The sequence below is a fragment of the Aedes albopictus genome, chromosome 2, assembly GCF_035046485.1.
Source record: "Aedes albopictus strain Foshan chromosome 2, AalbF5, whole genome shotgun sequence".
Lineage (NCBI taxonomy): Eukaryota > Metazoa > Arthropoda > Insecta > Diptera > Culicidae > Aedes > Aedes albopictus.
In genome coordinates this window covers 6328734-6348468 of record NC_085137.1, presented here as the reverse complement: position 1 = coordinate 6348468, position 19735 = coordinate 6328734, and the positions used below count along the sequence as shown (strand labels likewise).

Below are 19735 nucleotides of genomic sequence, written 5' to 3'. Positions count from 1 at the left end.
ATTGTCGTAATTGGGAATTCTAAAATAAGTTTTTGTGGTTATTGTAATACCATATGAATACTCAAATAAACTTCTGGTTTTATTTAAAAAAAGTCATTAGAAATATGTATGATGAATGTTCCTTTCCTCGTAAACATCTCAAATATGTTTTGGAAAATTTAAAAAAAAAAAAAACATATTCCCTGACGCTCTTTTTAAGATCATTGATTGGTTTGTATGGAATTTTGTAAAAATTTATGAATGGTACTGTGAGTATGTCATGGAGCAATCACCAAAGAATTTCCAGTAGGTTTTTAGGACATCTCCCGAAAAAAAGCTCCTTCGTAGCAAAATTTTCAGGATTTCCTGGGATTACTAGAATTTTTCTGGAGCAATTTTTGGAGATATTGCCTGTATTCGTTAAAGAAACTTTATTCTCTGCAATTATTTCTCGTTTCTGTTAGAATTTACAAAACTTTACAATATTGAAAGTATTCGATATTATTGTTTATAATACATAAATTATATCTTCATTTGTTGTGATTTTTACTTTGAAGAGTAAACTTTCGTTTCTTTAAATTTTTGTTTTCGATACTCCATAACATGCTTATCACAAAAAAAAAACCCTACATGTAAATCTTGACAAATACATTTCCAAATGATCCTACCCGTCGAAACGACTCACCTGAACCGCAATTTGTTCACCTGAAATCCGACATACTTTCGGCACAATTAACGTCAGAATTTTCCCGAAGACATTCTGCCCGGCTCGGAAATTTACATTCGCCGGACGGACGGAGACTACCGATCATTTAAACGCGACATCAACCAGCACCAGCACCAGCACCGTCCAACCGATCGCCTGGACGACGGCGATCGGCGGCGGTGTTGTGTGCAGCAGCAGGAAGCCTTCCCTTGTTCCGATGCATTCCTCGTCGTCTGCCGTGCGTCGTCCGAAAGAAACGCAGCAGCACCAGAGCACAGGTTCGCATCGCATCTCGCTCGGCGCAAAAGACTTGTTGTTACTTAGCCCCGAGCGGTACTGGTTGCGCTATTGAGAAATTACATGCTGCCTTTTTTCCCGGGCATCAACTCGGTTGGTCGGTCGGGTCGGTCAACGCTGGATGTGATCTTTCGCATGAAGAACAGAGAGTTCTTTCCTACCGAAGTACCTAAGTTGCTGATGGTCTTCCATGGATGATGGGGGGAAAACTGCGTTCTAGCCAACAACGCTATTAGGTAGTCGATCATTTTTCGTCAACCAACATGATCGCTTAGGCGATCGAGTGATCGGCCATCAGAATTCTCGTGCGAGGAGGCGGTTGAAGGGTGGAGGGAAATTCTTGAAAAATGTTTTCCCTTCGATTTTCGGGACATCCAGTAAGAATTTTTGGGACGGCGAATGTGTGTTGTACACATATGGAATGATCGAGCGGACGGCGATCACGTCCGACTCCCTGATGGTGGTAGTGGTGTGAACCTGCCATGAACTTGTTCCACGCCAGAGCATGGCCTGTGTGTGAATGTGCTGATTTTATGCTGAGGCACCTCCACGGGGCTCCGCCGCTTTTCGATACATGGCGATCATGGTCTACGCTTTGTGGGTTTTCGAGCTTTGGGCATGTCTGGGTGAACTCTTGGGCATCTCAAGAAACTCCATACCAGAGCGAAGGCAAGAGTTCTCTCAGCAGTGTTGCATGTGTGTGTTGTTGTTATTGTTGTTGCTGGTTCTGTTATCTTCTCCGGGAATATTTCCCGTTTCTATGTGTGCGAAGATGTACTTTTAATAATTTACAACAACAAATTTGAAGAGAAAATTTTGTCTTACAGGATTGCTGCTCCCCGATCAGATGTGTGTATTCGGTGTTGCCGCAGCTGTGGTGCAGAGGAAAAAGTGAAAAAATGATGTAGGAAACTTGAAGTTTTTAAAATTTCAAGAAGCAAGAAAAGGAGAGAACATCCAAAGCAGCAAGAGTGGCACAGTGCGCGCGGTGTCAAGAAAGGTTCAAGATAAAGTGCACAAGAGTTAGAGAGGAAGAAGAAACCAGAGAAGAAGAGTTAGAAACCACCGACAGTGAGTGAAGACCCGTGTGTATAGTTTGTATTCGGGTTGTACGGCTATAATGATTTTTAATTTTTAAAATGAGTTCCAACGTTGGCTGAGGACATAGGATCGGGATAAAATTAATCATTACAATTAGCATTAAACGATGTACGGTTGGTGTTGGGCTGTGGATACTGCCGAAAAGTGAGACGTAGAGCCACGTGCAGCATTCACCAGTTTGAAGTGAAGTGAAGTTTAAATGCTACTAAGATATGCGAAAAGTGTTAGCGGTTTATGATGGATCGTGTTCGCGGTGGTAAAAACCAGTCACAGAAAATAGCTCCAGCAGTATTATGACGCACCGTTTAGGTGGAGCTAAGAATTTGGGTGCAGCAAGCAGTGAAACAAAAGTGCGCTAGAGAAATATTTCTGATCCGACACAAAGTCCAGTTAAAATGCGGTGTGCCAGTTTAAAAATTGCCTTTTGGCTGCTAGTCATACTAGAATTGTACGCCGCGATAGACTGCGTAGGTGCACATGGGCCTGGGCCTGGACCGGGTCCTGGCGTAGTGATAGGGGCTCGACGACGATCGTCAAACGATGGTGCAATGCAATCGCGCGCCGTAGACACCAGGGTTCAGTTCGAAGTGTTTGAAAACGAAGCTCGTGGAACAGTCGTGGGTTACATTCCAACGAAACCTGGGTTCACTTATCGTTTCAATGAACCACCACGGGAATTTGTCCTCGATCCAAATACGGGCGAAATCAAAACAAACGCAATTCTCGATAGGGAAATCACTAAAAATGATCGCCACGATCTGGTGATACTGTCCAGTCAACCAACGTATCCCATCGAAGTCCGAATAACAGTTGTTGATGTCAACGACAACGCTCCGGAATTTCCGGAACCAAGCATAGCAGTGTCATTCTCGGAAAGTGCCATATCCGGTACCAGACTGCTGCTGGATGCCGCTACCGATAAGGACATCGGTGAGAACGGAGTCACTGATGACTACAGGATCGTCGATGGAAACCACGACGAAAAGTTCCGTTTAGCAGTTACCACCAATCCTAGCGGCGACGTATACTATCTACACCTAGAAACTACCGGAAAGCTGGATCGTGAAACGCGGGGCTCTTATATGCTCAACATATCGGCAAAAGACGGAGGAACTCCGCCTCGATTCGGTTACTTGCAGGTAAACGTAACAATCTTGGATGTGAACGATAACCCACCAATATTCGATCACAGTGACTACATTGTATCGCTTAACGAAAGTGTTGTACCAGGAACACCAGTTCTTCAAGTTATGGCATCGGACAACGATCTGGGCGACAACAGCAAGATAACTTATTACCTCTCAGACACGGAAACACAGTTCACGGTAGACCCGGAAACCGGTGTCATCTCTACCACGGAACAACTGACATGTCCTCACCAAAACTGCCAATCGCTATCGCGACCCGACGGAACGTGCCCCAAAAGCTGCGTGTTTACAGTGTTCGCGCGCGATCATGGCTCTCCTCGACAGGACGGCAGAACATACGTTACCGTCAATCTCGTGGACACCAACGATCACGATCCCGTCATACGGTTTCAGTACTTCCCTCCAACGGGAAGCTACGCCACGGTTGATGAAAACGCTGCCAACAGCTCCGTAGTGGCAGCTGTATCCGTTGTCGACATGGACGAGGGACTCAATGGCGACACCAGTTTGAAGATCATTGCTGGCAATGATCTACAGCATTTCAGACTGGAAAAATCACCAAGTTTCTACATTGTTCGGGTTAATGGAGTCCTCGATCGCGAAGAGATCGGCAAGTACAATCTGACTGTGGTGGCAACGGATCGAGGAACACCTCCACGTACCGCAACTGCCCATCTGATCATCCACGTCAACGATGTTAACGATCATGAGCCGGTTTTTGAAAAGTCGGAATACTCCACCGTGCTTAGTGAGCTTGCTCCTCCGGGAACCTACGTTGCCAGTATCACCGCCACAGACGAGGACACAGGAGTGAACGCACAGATCATCTACGACTTCGTTTCGGGTAACAACAACCAATGGTTCAAAATCGATCCATCGTCCGGTCTGATCACAACGCAAGCACAACTCGATCGTGAAGTAAACGGCAATATCGAACTAAGTATCTCTGCTCGGGATGGAGGACCCAACCCCAAGTGGGCTCACACTCAGCTCAAAGTAACCATTCTAGACGAAAACGACGAAGCCCCACAGTTCTCACAACCCCGGCTAAACATCACCTTGAACGAGAACACCAAACCGAAAACCGTGGTCGCCATCCTGACAGCCGATGATCACGATCAAGGAACAAACGGTAGCATCACCTATTCCTTCCACCCGAGCGTGGAGAAAAACTACCCAGGTGTTTTCCATCTGGATTCCATTTCCGGTCAACTAACCACCAAATCCAACCTGGATCGGGAGAAAGTCCCATTCTACAACATTCAAGTGATCGCACGCGATCAAGGAACCCCTCCTCAATCGTCCACGGCAACGGTCCAACTCAATATCGACGACACGAACGACAACAACCCGGAATTCTACCCGAAGCAATATTTCCTAGCCCTACCGGAGGACACCGCTCCGGGACGACCGATTCTCCAGGTCAGGGCAACCGATCAAGACGAAGGCGTCAACGCCATGATATCCTATGAGATCGTCAGCGGTGGCGATGGACTGTTCGCGATCGACGCCAATAGTGGACAGATCACCCTCCGGGGGAGCTTGAAAAAGTCGTCCAAGCCGTTGCACAAGATTGTGATCGCGGCGAAGGATAAAGGAGGACGACGCGCTGAGAGGGACGCGGTCGTTGAGATTATCAAGGAGTCCATCATGGAAGAAATCGAGTTTGATACTCTTACAGGGTATGAGTTTCAGTTGGTGGAAGACAACGGTTTGGAAGGACCGGGTATCGAGCGGGAAGTTGGCCAGATAAGGTCGAAAGCTTCTCCGTCAGTGCGAAACGTTGAGTATTCGCTTCTGCAAGGCGATCCCAGGGAGTGTTTCAAAATCAATTCGAGAACTGGAATGATCAGCAGTGCGAGGAACGTTGATCGGGAAACGTCTTCGTTTTATAGCATCACTGTAGCAGCGAGGAACGGATTGGCTTTCGGACAAACTGTTGTGAACATTACGATAGTGGATTTGAACGACAATGCGCCAGTATTTACGCATGATCATGATGAGATCAATCTACCTGAGAATACCGCCGTTGGACAGGAAATTTACCTTTCCAAGGCTAAGGACGCCGATTCTGGTGCGAATAGTCGGATTACTTACAGTTTGAATTATAATCCGCAAAACCTGTTCAGGGTTTCCGAAACAACTGGAGTAATTTATCTGAACAGGCCGATTCTGGTGGATCCTGGGACGGTTCTGAATTTGGAAATCACTGCAACGGATGGAGGTGATCCACAGCTGTCCACGAAGAGTACCGTTACAGTGACGATTGAAGACGTAAACGATCACACTCCAGTATTTGATCATACGTCGTACGAGACGTCTCTGCTGGAGTCCATGCCCGTTAATTCGAGATTTTTTGCATTGGCCGCATCGGATGCAGATACCGGCCTGAATCAAAGGATTTCATATGCGATCATCGAAGGCAACGTGGATGGGAAGTTTGGTATATTCCCCGATGGGTTTTTGTATGTGAAAAGTGCGCTAGATCGAGAGGAACGAGATTATTACTCGCTGACAATAACGTGTACGGACGAAGGGGATCCTCCGAGGAGCTCCTCGGTTCCGGTGATTGTTCATGTGATCGATGAGAATGATAACCCACCGCAGTTTACCAACAGCACGTTCATCTTCAGCGTGGCCGAGAACGAGCCGGCCGATACGTTTGTGGGCAAGTTGACTGCCGTCGATCGTGACATTGGACGGAATGCCGAGCTGATCTATATGCTGTCGAGCAAGCAGGAAGATTTTATAATCGACTCGCGAAACGGATTTATAAAAACGTTGCACGAATTCGACCGAGAGGCGCTGGTACAAACGACCGGACAAAATTTTATCATGCTGGAAGCGACCGTGACCGATAATGGATTGACCCGTCTGCGGGATAAAGTCAAGATAAAAGTTTTTATAACCGATGTGAATGATAATGCACCGCAGTTCGTGCGAGCCCCTTATAAGGTCCAGATCTCGGAAGGATCATCGATCGGAACCCAGCTGATTCGGGTGTACACGAACGACGCCGATGAGGGTCTTAATGGGGATGTGTTTTATTACATTGCCGAAGGGAACAGCGATGAGCGATTCGTAATTGACGATGCTACCGGTCAGATAACGCTCGCGAAAGCCCTCGATCGTGAAACGGTGTCAATGTATAAATTAACGATCGTTGCCCATGATGCATCGATGCAGAATCGATTAAGCACCAGCACGACGGTCACTATTGAGGTACTGGATGAGAACGACGATGCACCGGAATTCACCCAAACCCTAAGTCAAATCGCAATCAACGAAACCACATCGATCGGAACGGAGTTGATTCGATTTCGGGCCACCGATATGGATCTCGGTGTTAATAGTCAGATTACGTTCTCGATAGCCGCCGGCAATCGCCGAGACACGTTTCACATCGATCCCATCACGGGCAATTTGTACCTGCATAAATTGCTAGATTATGAGGACACCCAAAGCTACTCGCTAAACATCACCGCCTCAGATGGTGGCAACCCACGACTATCCACGACCATTCTGTTCATAGTGAATGTGATCGATTCGAACGATAATCCACCGAGCTTTCCAAACACCGCAATTGTAAGACAAATTCGTGAAGGCATTCCCATCAAAACTCCGATCGTGACTGTTACTGCCGAAGATCCAGATTCTGGCCCGAACGGCAAAGTCTCCTACGAGATCTCCAACCAAGATCCGGAGAATCGCAATCGTCATTTCGGCATCAACCCAACTACAGGTGTGATCCATACGTTACATGCCATCGATCGTGAGGCCATTGATACCTACCGCCTAACGGTGATCGCGACCGATCAAGCATTAGTTCCGTCACAACGTATGTCTGCTGAGAAATTAGTCACAGTCATAGTGGAAGACATCAACGATAATGCACCGGTATTTGTTTCTATGAATGCTGCCATTTTGTCGATGAAAGACGTGCGCGTGGGAGTGGACAACAGTCCCAATCCGGTCATGTACATCAACGCCCATGACGCCGACTCGAGCTCTAATGGATTAGTGACGTACGAAATGACTGGTGGGAATACAGATTTGTTCAAACTGCATCGATCGACCGGTGCCATAACGCTGCGAAAAGCCATATCAAAACCGGAAATTCGCTATCAACTATCGGTACGGGCCACCGACGAAGCCGTACAGAACGAGCGTAAAAGTAGTGACGCGTACATAACGATCCTCACCACGGTGCCAACGAATAATGGACCAGTGTTCGTGAAGAAGGACATGTTCGGGAGTGTGTCGGAAAATGAACCAATCGGTACGAGCATTTTGACCGTCTCGGCCTATTTGAATTCGGTGAGTGACATCGAGTACTATGTGACCAATGTGACCGGCGATGGGAAACAGGTGAACCGTTTGTTCGATATCGACACCAAGCTTGGAATACTGTCAACGGCTGCCGAGCTGGATCGCGAGTCCGGCGTGGAAAGCTACGAGGTGGAGGTCTACGCGATCGCACTCGGAGGAATGCCGCGAACTACTAGCACCAAGGTGAGTTCAACTTTTCTATTCTATCATATTATAATACGCTTATTTGACCCCCATCAAAATACAAATCCATCACAACCTCGGGAGGTTGACCCTCCCCGAGAAATAGAACGGTACTCTTCTCCCAGCCAGGGGTCCTCGATTATCTAAGCCGAAAAAGAGCGATTTCCTCTCGAGTGATTATTTAAAATTCCTTCAAATTTTCAATTTTCATATTCTCCGTGTGTTTGCCACGAGCTCTTTTGCCTTATTCGAGCGACGACGAGTAGACATGCATGGAGGGGAAACATCATAAAACACTTCACCAACAACACGGCCCACGGAGAGACAGCGCTTGATTGGCGTGGAGGACGCGCGAGCAGCGGGGAAATCATTCCACATTAAACGCAAAAATCCGCATTGGTCCATCTCGTTTGGTGGTGCTGCCTCTCTACTAGGTTTTTTTTCCTTCTTTTTGTCCTCTTCCCCCAATTCGTCTCTATTGGATTGGATCTGCTGCTGCTGCTGGAGGGAGCTGCTTTCGAAGCTCTAACTGTTTGACCGGAAAATAATTACAAACTATTACTCTTAAACATTCATTGTACGAAATTCGATTCTCACCCGAGTGACGGACTGGCTGGCCACGGACGGGCAGAGACCCAGGTTTATGCGAGTTTTGTATTGTATAGGCAAATAGCATCAGGCTTAAATCACACACGCGCGCTCGCAGCACTATAAACCGTATGAATCCGTGCGCGCGATGAATGGTCAGTGTGCAGCAGCTTCTTGAGGATCGTGGGCACAGGCTCTGAATCGTTTAGGCTGGTTCATCGGGCGTTTAGGATAGTTCTTTTGTTACAACGTTTAATGGTACAGTAGAAAATTTTAAACTGGCAAATTATTTGTTTGCATTGGAACTTTCTCAGAGTTGATTGAATAGTATAGCGTTTTATGCTTACAGATATCTTAGGTTTCAAAGCCTCACTCATGTGGCACCTAGCACATATGTTTAAAATCAGTAAATCATCGAGTGATCTAGTTAACTATCATCTTAGCTTCATATCAGTTTGGACGATCCTGACCGGTTTCAACTGATTCAACTGACCTTCTATAACTTCCAAATCACATTATACAAAGTTTGAAATGTATGCGATACGTTGTTACGAGTGTAGATATAAAGGCCTTAACTCCGGAGTGATTTGGATGGTCTAAAGCATCACCAGTGATGTGGAGTTTGTCTCTCATACTTTTAATTGCAAAAAGTATGGATCTGATGAGATCAGTTTTGACACGCATACGTACTATTACAGATATGTATAGGCCTCACAATTGAAACTCCCGCACGTTTTATGTCTAGAAAGAAAAAGGTGCACAGACCAGTTGTAGCAATATCACCAAAATGTTATGGCATAATACTATGCATATATGCATATGAGAGCATAACTAATCACACCATGGTACTTCTAAACACACCAAGTGGTACTCATAGAGGAATAATCGGTGGAACTCCTAGAGAATATCTATTTGGGATTCTTTGTAGAATCAGTAGCCGAACTCCTAGAGGCATTCCTGCTGTAACTACTTAAGGAATTACCGGTGGAACTCCCTACAGAAATTCTCGGTAGAAGTCCTTGAGTAAGTTTCGATGGATCTCCTACTCGAGCGACATGTATTTACAGAAAAACTCCTTAGAGGGCTTTCCGATGGGACTCCCAGAAGAGTTTCCGTTAGAACTTTAAAAAAATCTCAGTAAAATATAGTTCCCTAATGAACTTCTAGAGGAAGAACTTCCGTTGTTTTCTACAGAAATTCGTGGTAAAACTCCTAGAGAAATTCGGAGCTGAACACCTAGAGGAACTTCCGGTGTCTCCCTTTTATCCGGCGGAGCTTCAAGAAGAATTCACACATGAACCCATAAAGGAATTTCTGCCGAAATTCCCAGTGGAACTGTTAGAGAAATTTCTGTGCAAGCTCCTTCAGAAATTCGTAGTGGAACTCCTGGAGGAATTCCTGTTGGTACTCTCTGTGGAATTTCGGGTGGAACTTCTCAATAAATGCTCGGTAAAACTCCTAGAGAAATTCTCGGCGAAATTCAAACAGAACTCTCGTCGAATCTCCTGAACTCCTAGACAATATACTCTTCAGCTTCTTGGCATAACGTTCCCACTAGAACAATTCTCAGCTTGATGCTCTTTGAGCACTTTCACAGTATTAATCGAGACCCTACTCTACTAATGATCATTTTGCATGTGTATGGCGTGGCAAGCTATTCTCAAGGAAGTCCAGGAAATTCCCATCACGAAAAGATCTTGAACCGACTGGGATGGATTCCCGTCACCCTCAGTATGATCATGCTGGATACGCCATTACAGCAGCGTGTTATTGGGGCCCTATCACGGTGGAACTCCTATAAGAATTGCTCGTGCAATTTCTGTGAAGTTTCTCGGTTGAATTCCTACAAGAACGCTCGGTTTCATTCCTAGAGAAAATCCCGGTGAATCTTCTATTGAAATTCCTGATGGAACTTCTACAGGGGTTCCTGGTGAAATTGCCAGAAGAGTTCCTAACAGAAGTCCTAGATATATTTCCGGTGAAAATTCTGAATTTCTACTTGATTTCCCAGTGAAACTCCTAGAGAAATAATCAGTTAAGTCAAGTACCAGACACTAAAGACGACTTTACAGTTCAGGTTAAAATACGTATCTGCCATAGGATGCAAACACATATTTGTAATGAAATACAACAGTATTTAACGCATTTTTCACCTAATGCGTAGAATTCCTACAGAAATACCCTTTTGAACTGAGAATTGCTCGATGGACCTCGTAGAGAAATTTCCGGTGGAACTTCTACAGCAATTCACGGTGGATTTCCTAGAGAAATTCACAGTGGAACTTCTAAAGGTTTGCTCCCTGTGGTATTGCTTGAGAAATAATTTGTGCAACTCCTAGACAAGTTCTTCTAGGGTGAACTGCTAGAAGAATTCTTACGGTGGAACTTCCAGAAGAATTTCCAGTGGAACTCCCTTTAGAATTCCCGGCAGGAACCAGTGCAACTCCTTGCGGAGTTTCTAGAGAAATTCTTTTTGGAACTCCTTGTTAAACTCCTAGCTTCTAGAACTCCTAGAAGAATTCCCGATGAAACTTTCAACAGAAAATCACGATGGAAGTTCTAGAAAATGTTCCGATAAATCTTCTGGAGGAATTTGTAGTGAATCTCTTTCAGAAGCACAAGGGAATTTGCGGTGGAGTACCTACAGGTATTCACAGATGAACTTCTAGAGGACTTTTCGATGGAACTCCCAGAAGAGTTTTAGAGAAATTTCAGATTTCACTTCTTGAGGAATTCCCGTTGGAACTTCGAGAGAAGAATTCTCAGTGGAACTTCCACAGGAATACCCCGAGGAACTCTTGTGGAAATTCTCAGTAGATTTCCGAGAGGAATTCCTGGTGGAACTGTTAGAGGAATTTCCGTTCAAGCTCCTTCAGAAATTCGCAGTGGAACTCCTTGATGAATTCCTGATGGGTACTCTCTGTGAAATTTCCGGTGGAACTTCTAGAGAAATTCTCGGTAAAACTTCTATAGAAATTCTCGGCGAAATTCAAACAGAATTCCCGCCGAATCTCCTGAATTCCTAGACAACTTGTTCTTCTGCTTCTTCTAATGTCCTCACCAGCACAATTCTCAGCTTGGTGCTCTTTGAGCACTTCCACAGAATTAACTGAGAGCCTACTCTACCAATGACCATTTTGCATGTGTATGGTGTGGCCCTATGCCCAAGGTGTACTCTATGCCCAAGGAAATTTCCATCACGAAAAGATCCTGATCCGACTGGGAATCCAATCCAACCCGTCACCCTCAGTATGGTCATGCTGAATACGCCTTCACAGCAGTAGCTATAGGGGCCCTATCACGGTGGATCTCCTATAAGAATTCCTCGTGCAATTTCTGCTATGTTTATCGGTTGAATTCCTACAAGAACGCCCGGTTGTGTTCCTACACAGATAAAAATAATGAGATTTACACGTCATGTAAACTTCATTTTAGTCATCTAATCTAATCTAATCTCACACTAACGCAGCCATTACTTGAATGCATCCTGGAAAATGAAGACTTTTCAAGTCTATCATTTTTCTTGTCTAACGGCCAGGCCAACTGCGCAGCATGTACCGCAGAGAAGATTTCAAGGGATAGAAAGGTTTCAACATAATCAATATTTGAAATCATTCTACACCTTGAAGTCGAGGGGAAAGATGGAAGCGTGGACCTCCCGTACCAAACGCTTCCAGATAACGATATAGATATTAAAACATGTTCGCATGTAAACTTCATTTTAGTCATGTAAACTTAGTGTTATGATGGTTTACATGATATATCATGTAAATTTGTGTTATATGTCATGTAAACACTCAGAGTCATGCTGAATTACATGATATATAATGGAAGTTTACATGATTTTTCATGAACTTTACATGATATGTCATGTAAACGTCTGTGATATCCCACGCTCCAATTATGTGCATCATATGTATGTCACAGAATTTTACACTCTTTTTTCGATCTGTGTAGAGAAATTCACGGTGAAGCTTCTATTGAAATTCCTGGTGGAACTTCTACAGGAGTTCCTGGTGAAACTGCCAGAGGAGTTGCTGACAGATCCTAGATATATTTCCGGTGAAACTTCTGAAATTCTACTTGAGTCCCCAGTGCAACTCCTAGAGAAATTATGAGTTGAGTTGAGTCAAGTACCAGACACTGAAAGCGACTTTACAGTTCAGGTCAAAATACGTATCTGTCGTGGTATGCAAACACATCTTTGGAATGGAACACAACAGTATTTAACGCATTTTTTACGTAATTCCTACAGAATTCCTGCAGAAACACCCTTTTGAACTTCTTCAGAAATTCCTCCTAGAGGAATTTTCGGTTGAACTTCAAGAGAGATATCTCTAGAACTCCTGAAGGACTTTTCTGTGGTACTCCTAGAAGAATTCCCGGTGGAACATCTTGAGAACTGCTCGATGAAACTCGTAGAGAAATTTCTGATGCAACTGATGCAGGAATTTCCGGTGGAACTTTTTCAGCAATTCCCGGTGGTTTTGCTAGAAAAATTCGCAGTGGAACTCATAGAGGAATTCACGGTGGAACTTCGAGAAGAATTCCCAGTGGAACTCCTACAAGAATTCCCGGTAGGAGCTTTTTGTACTCCTGGGTGGAACTTCTAGACAAATTCTTTTTGGGACTCCTAGATAAATTCCTAGTGGAACTCCTAGAGGAATTTGTAGTGACTCTCTTTTAGAAACACCAGGAGGACCTAGGAGATCTGCCGAAAGTTCCTCTAGGACCGCGGTCACCAAAGTGCGGCCCGCGGGCCGCACGTGATGCCCAGTTCTCTTTGTTGCCATAGAATTCCTTGCAATGTTTCTTATGGAAGCTGTTCTACTCCAGAAATAATCAAAATTAACATGTTGAATGTTTCACAAACCGACCCAGGTGTTGCAATACGAGTAGTTGAAACAATGGGCCTAAGGATCACTGCTCTAGGAGTTTCACAGTGAAGTGAAGTGAGAATTCGTCTGGGAGTTCCATCGAAAAGTCCTCTAGAAATTCCTCTGTGAATTGCAGTTCTGGAAATAAAAATCGATCACAGTTTTAGAGAAATTTCTGATGGTGCTTCTAGAGGATCTTCGAGTAGAATTGCTAGTGGAATTTCCACAGCAATTCCCGATGGAACTCCTACGGAAATTCTCAGTGGATTTCCTAGAGGAATTTTCAGTGGAACTTCAAGATGGATTTCCAGTGAAACTACTAGTAGAATCTTAGATGGAGCTTCTGCGGTAATTACCGGTGGAACTTTCAGTGTAGTGCTAGGTGGAGCTTCTAAAAAAAATTTGCGATAGAACTCCTAACGGAACTTCCAGCGGAACTCCTAACGAAACTCCTAGAGAAAGTTTTAATAGAACTTCTGCAGCTATTTGTGGTGAAACTACTTGAGAAACTCTCGGTGGAGCTCCAAAGACAATTCCTAATGGAATCTATGAAGAATTATCAGTGGAACTCATGCAGAAATTTCCGGTGAAACTCCTGCGGGATTTCCCAGTGGAACAGCTACACGAATTCTCTGTGAAACTCCCGTAAGAAATCTCTGTGGAGGTGTCAGGTGGAGCTCCTGTGGGAATTCCGATCGGAACACCTAGAAAAGTCTTCGCTAGAAGAAATTATCGGCGAAACTCAGACAGAAATTCTCGGTGCAGAGACATTCTATTTGGAGTTTGTTGAGGAATTTCTGGTAGAACTTCTTGAGGAGGCATTCTTTCGGAGTTTTACAATCCGGCGATTCCATTTCAAATTCGTCTAGAGATTCGTTCTGCAACTCTTCCAGGGTTCGTTATATTTTATCCAGGAATTATTTGGGGAATCACTCCACGATTTTTTTAAGGATTCCTACGCAAAATTCTTCACAGATTTTTTGACGAATTCCTGAAGTGATTCATTTCTACAATTTTTTAAGAAATACTACATGAAATCCTCCGGGAGTTCTTTGGGGAATTCTTCCAGGAATTTCTCCAGAGGTTCTGGCAGCAGTCATCCAGGAATTCCTCCTACTGAAATTTTTCCTTCGAGAATTCCTTTGGTAATTCCTTCAGTGGATTTGGGAATTTCTTCGGGGATTCCTCCAGAAAGCCTTCCATGGATTGTTTCTCTTATTCCTCAAGAGACTCTTTCTGGAAATTCTTCAAGGATGCTTTCGGAAATTGCACTAGAGATTTTTTTTCCAAAACTTTTCCGATATTTCCTTCATTCCTTGGGTTCGTAAGTGGTTGGTGGTATCATTCTTTGTACTCTTATATCAGATGTACTGGGGAATGCATATGAAACAAGCAGTTTTGAGGTCTTATCACAGAGAACAGACATTTAAGCTCGAACAAAAATACGTCGAAATCGTGTGTAAGGGATTTAAGTGTACCTTAACGCCACCAACGGAGACTGTCCCACTTATAAAGTCGATTTAACCCCACGATGGCAGTGTTCATCGTTAAAATACACTAGCCCACAAAGCGACACGAGCGCCAAACGTCCAAAAACGGCGAGCACTGGAAACAAATTTGACAACACAACAATGTAAGTGATGGGACGCAAGCGCCGCGCAACGGGAGCATAACCACATACTCTGATATGACCGTTACAAAGTTTTACACAAGGCAGAAAGCAAAGATAGACGTCTTTTCTCTGTGATCTTATCCATAACAAAACCCTAATTAATCCACGCCCTTTCCCGTGCCTTCGAAAACCCATTTTAACAAAACTCAAGTGACTTGTTGATGAATATCGCGTTTTACAAAAATCATTTTCATGCCCTGAAATCATATCGTTTATCTAGCTTTTGATGTATGAGCCTTGAACTCTTTAAAAAAAACGCAATCTTGAAATTAAGCCGCCATTTTATATTTAAATCCGCCATCTTAGAAATTCTGGTCATCAGTTTTGGACTGCAGATTTCTTCCCTATACCAGATAAATCCATATTAAATGGTTTTAGAGCTTCAAACTCCATTAAACAGATCATCATCTCGGATTTTTGACCACCATCTTGGTTATTCTGGTACCGTGATTTGGGTGAAATTGATCGACGTGAGGGCAATTTTTATTTGTCAAAAATAAAGCTTTGAACTTAAAACAGTTTTTGAAAAATGACCATCATCTGGCTCAAGGGTTACTGAATGATGGTTTTACAAGTTTTACAGCTAATTAGTCACATATTAGTGTGAAGAATTAGCATTAAGTTAAAATTCACAAATACAAAGAAATTAAAAAAAAAGTCACATATTTCTGTATTAAATTTAATGTTTTCCGAAACTGCGTGTTTGGCGTATTTTAAAGACACTTACAAACTATTGGTACCGTAGCTGTATCTCACCTGATTTCGTCATCAAAAGTTCTATAGATATTGATATTTTTGCATAAAATTGTACTTTTTCTAAAGTAATGCCTTGTTCAGTATGAAAATTGCATACTTTTAGGCGTTTTCTTTAGATTTATTAAACTTAAAGTTTAAATAATTAAGACATTACTAAACTTTTATAAGTTTAACAAAGCTTTTCGCATTGAGGGGGGCGTGTCTTAATTCAGATGGAAAATGTATTTTTAGCACTTGCAAAGACATTTCACTTACTGATCAATTTCACCCCAAAACTAAAATTTCTGATTTTTAATTTTAAATGATATTTATTGCAATAAAATGATTTGCAGTAAAAATTTCAATCTCGTTGACTGATGAATTAGAAGCCAAAAACTGTGAAAAGTGATTAATTTCACCCGAAATCACGGTAGCTATTTTTGGACTCTGGAAATCCTACCTATACCAAAAATATCCATATTTAATGATTTATTAGATTTATTAGCCCAAAACACTATTGAATAGCTGACATCTTGAATTTTGGGTCGTCTTCAAAAATTTTAGGTCGCCATCTTGGATATTCCGTTGCCATTTTTGGACTCCGGTCATCTTCTACATATCAAATTTTATGATTTTAGAGCGTTAACCTTAATTAAACAGCCGCCATCGTGGATTTTAGACCGCCATCTTGGACTACATTAAACAGCCGCCATCATGAATTTGAAGCCGCTATCTTGGATTTTGGATATTGTTACCGAACGGTAACAAATACTTGATTTTATTACGGTGATGGAAATAGGGCAATGCATTGTTCAGTAGATTTTAGTTTGAACGGTCAATTTGAATATGCCTAATTGGTAACCACTTGTTAATGACGTTTTGTTGTGCGGGTGGCGATAGCTAGAAGTGAGCAAAGTATACTGCGATGATGGAGCGGAAATATAGAACGCAAAGGTGTATGAGTGGGGTTCAGAGTGCTGGAGCTACGTTGAAGAGGGAGTTCGGAAATATCTGCTGACGAGGTCGGTCGCAAAAACGTGGAAGTGATCCTGCGGACCGTCGAACCACCGCACCGCGGCGAACGTCCTCGCAAGTTGAAGAACGTTGGCGAGTAGCCTAAGAAGGAGCGGTTTCTGGTGGTTTCCACATCGAAACCTCAAAACGTCGTCTGACGGAAGGCAACCAGGGTACCATTCGATCGGTACCAACCCGCCCCCCCTTTTTTGTTAATTTGGGGTTAAACGAGCCGAACACACCGATTGGTCGACGAGTGTCTAAGCACAGAAGTGGAACCAGCATCGCCGCTACCGCTAATTTATAAAGGTGCCCGTACGCGCGCCACCCCCCCCCCCTTATTTTGCTGAAGGGGATCCGAGGGGCCAGAAAGGTGAAGCGTATGCCAGCCACCACCCATCGACGATTCATCGATTCAACTGTGTGAATTTCACCCGACGACGAGGTTACACCAATCAAGCCCCCCCCCCCTTCTTTGGGGGAGGGACACCACTAACCTAAAGCCCTTGAAGCGACTCCAGACCGTAGTTCCGTAGGATCTGCCATCACCGCGCTTGCCCTCTGAACACCACCGCATGTACACCATCATCCGGATGACCAGAAGCGAAACAACATGTCAAAGTGGAGCAGAATAAAACATTAAGGTAAAATTCTATAGTGTTTAGGTTCCTCACTGTACGAAAGCTCCCCCTTCCTAAACGCCCTGGGGCCCGGGAGACAAAAGGCGGTCTTGAGTGCCCACCCCGAAGCGGCCGCGGCTCAGACCAGCTGCTTGGGGCCTTGTGGCGTTCCCTTCTGGAACGTTTAGAATTCTCCCGGGGTCAAAAGAATGTTTCAATATTCTGGTCGCCATATTTGGAATTCAAACATCTTCCCTACACCAAATATACCCAGGTTGCGTGGTTTTAGGGCCTAAAACTCCATTAAATAGCCGCTATCTTAAATTTGGAGCCGCCATCTTGGATATTAGGCTGTCATCTTGAGTTATGGGCCAACCTCGTGAAAGATGTGGTCTCCAGTGTTGATTTCCGCACAAAATTCGTCAACAATGCTAAAATTTACAAAAAACGCTGAAGTTTGATGTTTCACATGATTTGGCTTGATTCAGTTTTATATACTGGTCCAGATCACTGAAATGGTCATAACTCCGAAACACCTTGACCGATTCGGACCATTTCCAATAACAAACAATGCGGTAAAATTCCGGTTCGATTCGTGCTAAAATCCGAATAATCGGCCAATGGGAAGTGCCTTAAAAGTGAGTGAACTTTTTTTTGCGCACATACCTACATCCAAACACACATGCATACACACATACAGACTTCATCTCAATTCGTCGAACTGAGTTGATTGGTATACGCGACTTGACCCTCCAAGTCTTGTATCAAAAATTCGTTTTTTGTGTGCCTTTCAGTACACTTTGGTGTACGAGAAAGCTAAACCCTAAATAGGGTGCGTGTACTAATTATGGCACTACCTAAGGGAAGCTATTTATACAAAAAATAACGAGAGGATCAACGAATGTCACCAATATGTTAAAAGATAGCTGTGCTAGCATACTTTACAGGAAAAATATAGAAACGGAGCCAAAACTACTTTCAGTATTTATTAAAGCGTGTGCCAATGATAGGAACCCTGTACCAGTTATGGCTACATTTGTTAACTTCGGTTCCTTTTCGCACTATTTGCATGCATTCCTTATGGGATTAGCCATAATTGGTACACTATGGCGAAATAGGGTGCAAGGAAGCTGAAATTTTAAGGAAGCTGATTTATTTCTACCATGATTTGAGCAAAATCTGGAATTTAAATGAGTGCGACCATCTTTTGTGAACGTGATCTGTTGTTCAAAAATTTTTTCTTGTTGATTTACATCGTTAAATGGTGAAAATCAACTATGGCGAATGTTTGGTACTATAGCCATAATTGGTACACTTACCCTATTTGATTTTAATTCGAGCAATAAGGCTTAACCAGTCTATCGTTGAAGGTGTTCAATCGCAGCACTTTTCTACATTCATAACATCGTCTGAATCTAACCGGTCAATCTCTCTCGAATGTCTATTTAACTATGCGTGGAGCATAGGTTCCTAAACTATTGGTTCATAAACCCTGGGATTTCAGTTGAGTAACGGGTCAGAATTGAGGCTGATAAGACACGTAAATTCTTTCCACTAACTTTGTGTTCTAAAAATAAGTGTGTCATTAAAATCCAAATCTCACCCGTGACCTTCTTTTACGGCCCGTGACGCCCAGTTTGAACACCTATGCCAAAGTGTTTGAATATTTTGCTTATGCCCATTTCTTTATGATCTTTTTCCTTCCTCTGTCTTGTTCTCCCACTACAGGGCACTGGCCGTCGTCGATAGTCGTTCGATCTCTTTCCCGCTCGCTTCGACTAGTGGCTAGTTTGTTTGAACATCTTTAAGACAACGGAACGGGATAATTGCTCGACTCCACCACCTCCCGTCACCGTCCCGTCAGCCACGGCGGCGCTGCGGCCCGCGCCCATTCGCCTTCACCGCGCGCACACGCACTCACTCGCTCCACTCTCGCGCTCATTCGGAGCACTAATTGGGGAAGAGGTAAGTTTGGTGCGTCTTCACCTCCCTTCATCTACCCAGTGCAGTGTCCCCACCATATGCAGCGCGCGACGAGTTCAGCGTGACACCCCTTCCGTGTGTAGGGACCTCATGCGCCCAGCAGCGCAACCGTATAAATATTTAATCTGGGGGTGATTATTTGCTGTAATGAAAAATACATGTTGTTTTATGGCTGAGCTTCAAAACACCATGGTCTGCCTGCACTAGGTAAAACAATAGAGCTTTGAAAAGTTCTCATGCCTGCCTCATGGCTTCCACTCCTGACCTGACTGACCGTCCCAGTCAAGTAACATGATAATTTGTGGTTCGTCAATGTCTCGTCAAAATAGAGCGATTTCGGCTCTAAAAAATGCGTAGTGCGAGATTACCAAAAAAAATGCCCAGGGTTTCGTAGCAGTATCAGCGTGGCTGATCTACAAATTAATTCAACAAGGCTAATATATTTATTCCCTCTCAATTGGTCAGTCCGGCCCGAGTAATAAACGGAGGGAAGGAGCATCCGT

General features: G+C 43.8%; 1 protein-coding gene across 4 annotated transcripts in view; it reads left to right on the top strand.

Moving 5' to 3' along the window:
- Positions 1-19735, top strand: part of LOC109411674 (cadherin-related tumor suppressor) — a 360443-nt gene that overhangs the window by 48372 nt on the left and 292336 nt on the right. For all 4 annotated transcript variants that reach the window (XM_062849061.1, XM_062849058.1, XM_062849060.1 and 1 more), the window contains one exon: positions 1810-7743. In XM_062849061.1, coding sequence (XP_062705045.1) covers positions 2479-7743 — 5265 coding nt within the window. In that variant the 5' untranslated portion in view covers positions 1810-2478. The remainder of the gene's footprint in view (positions 1-1809; positions 7744-19735) is intronic.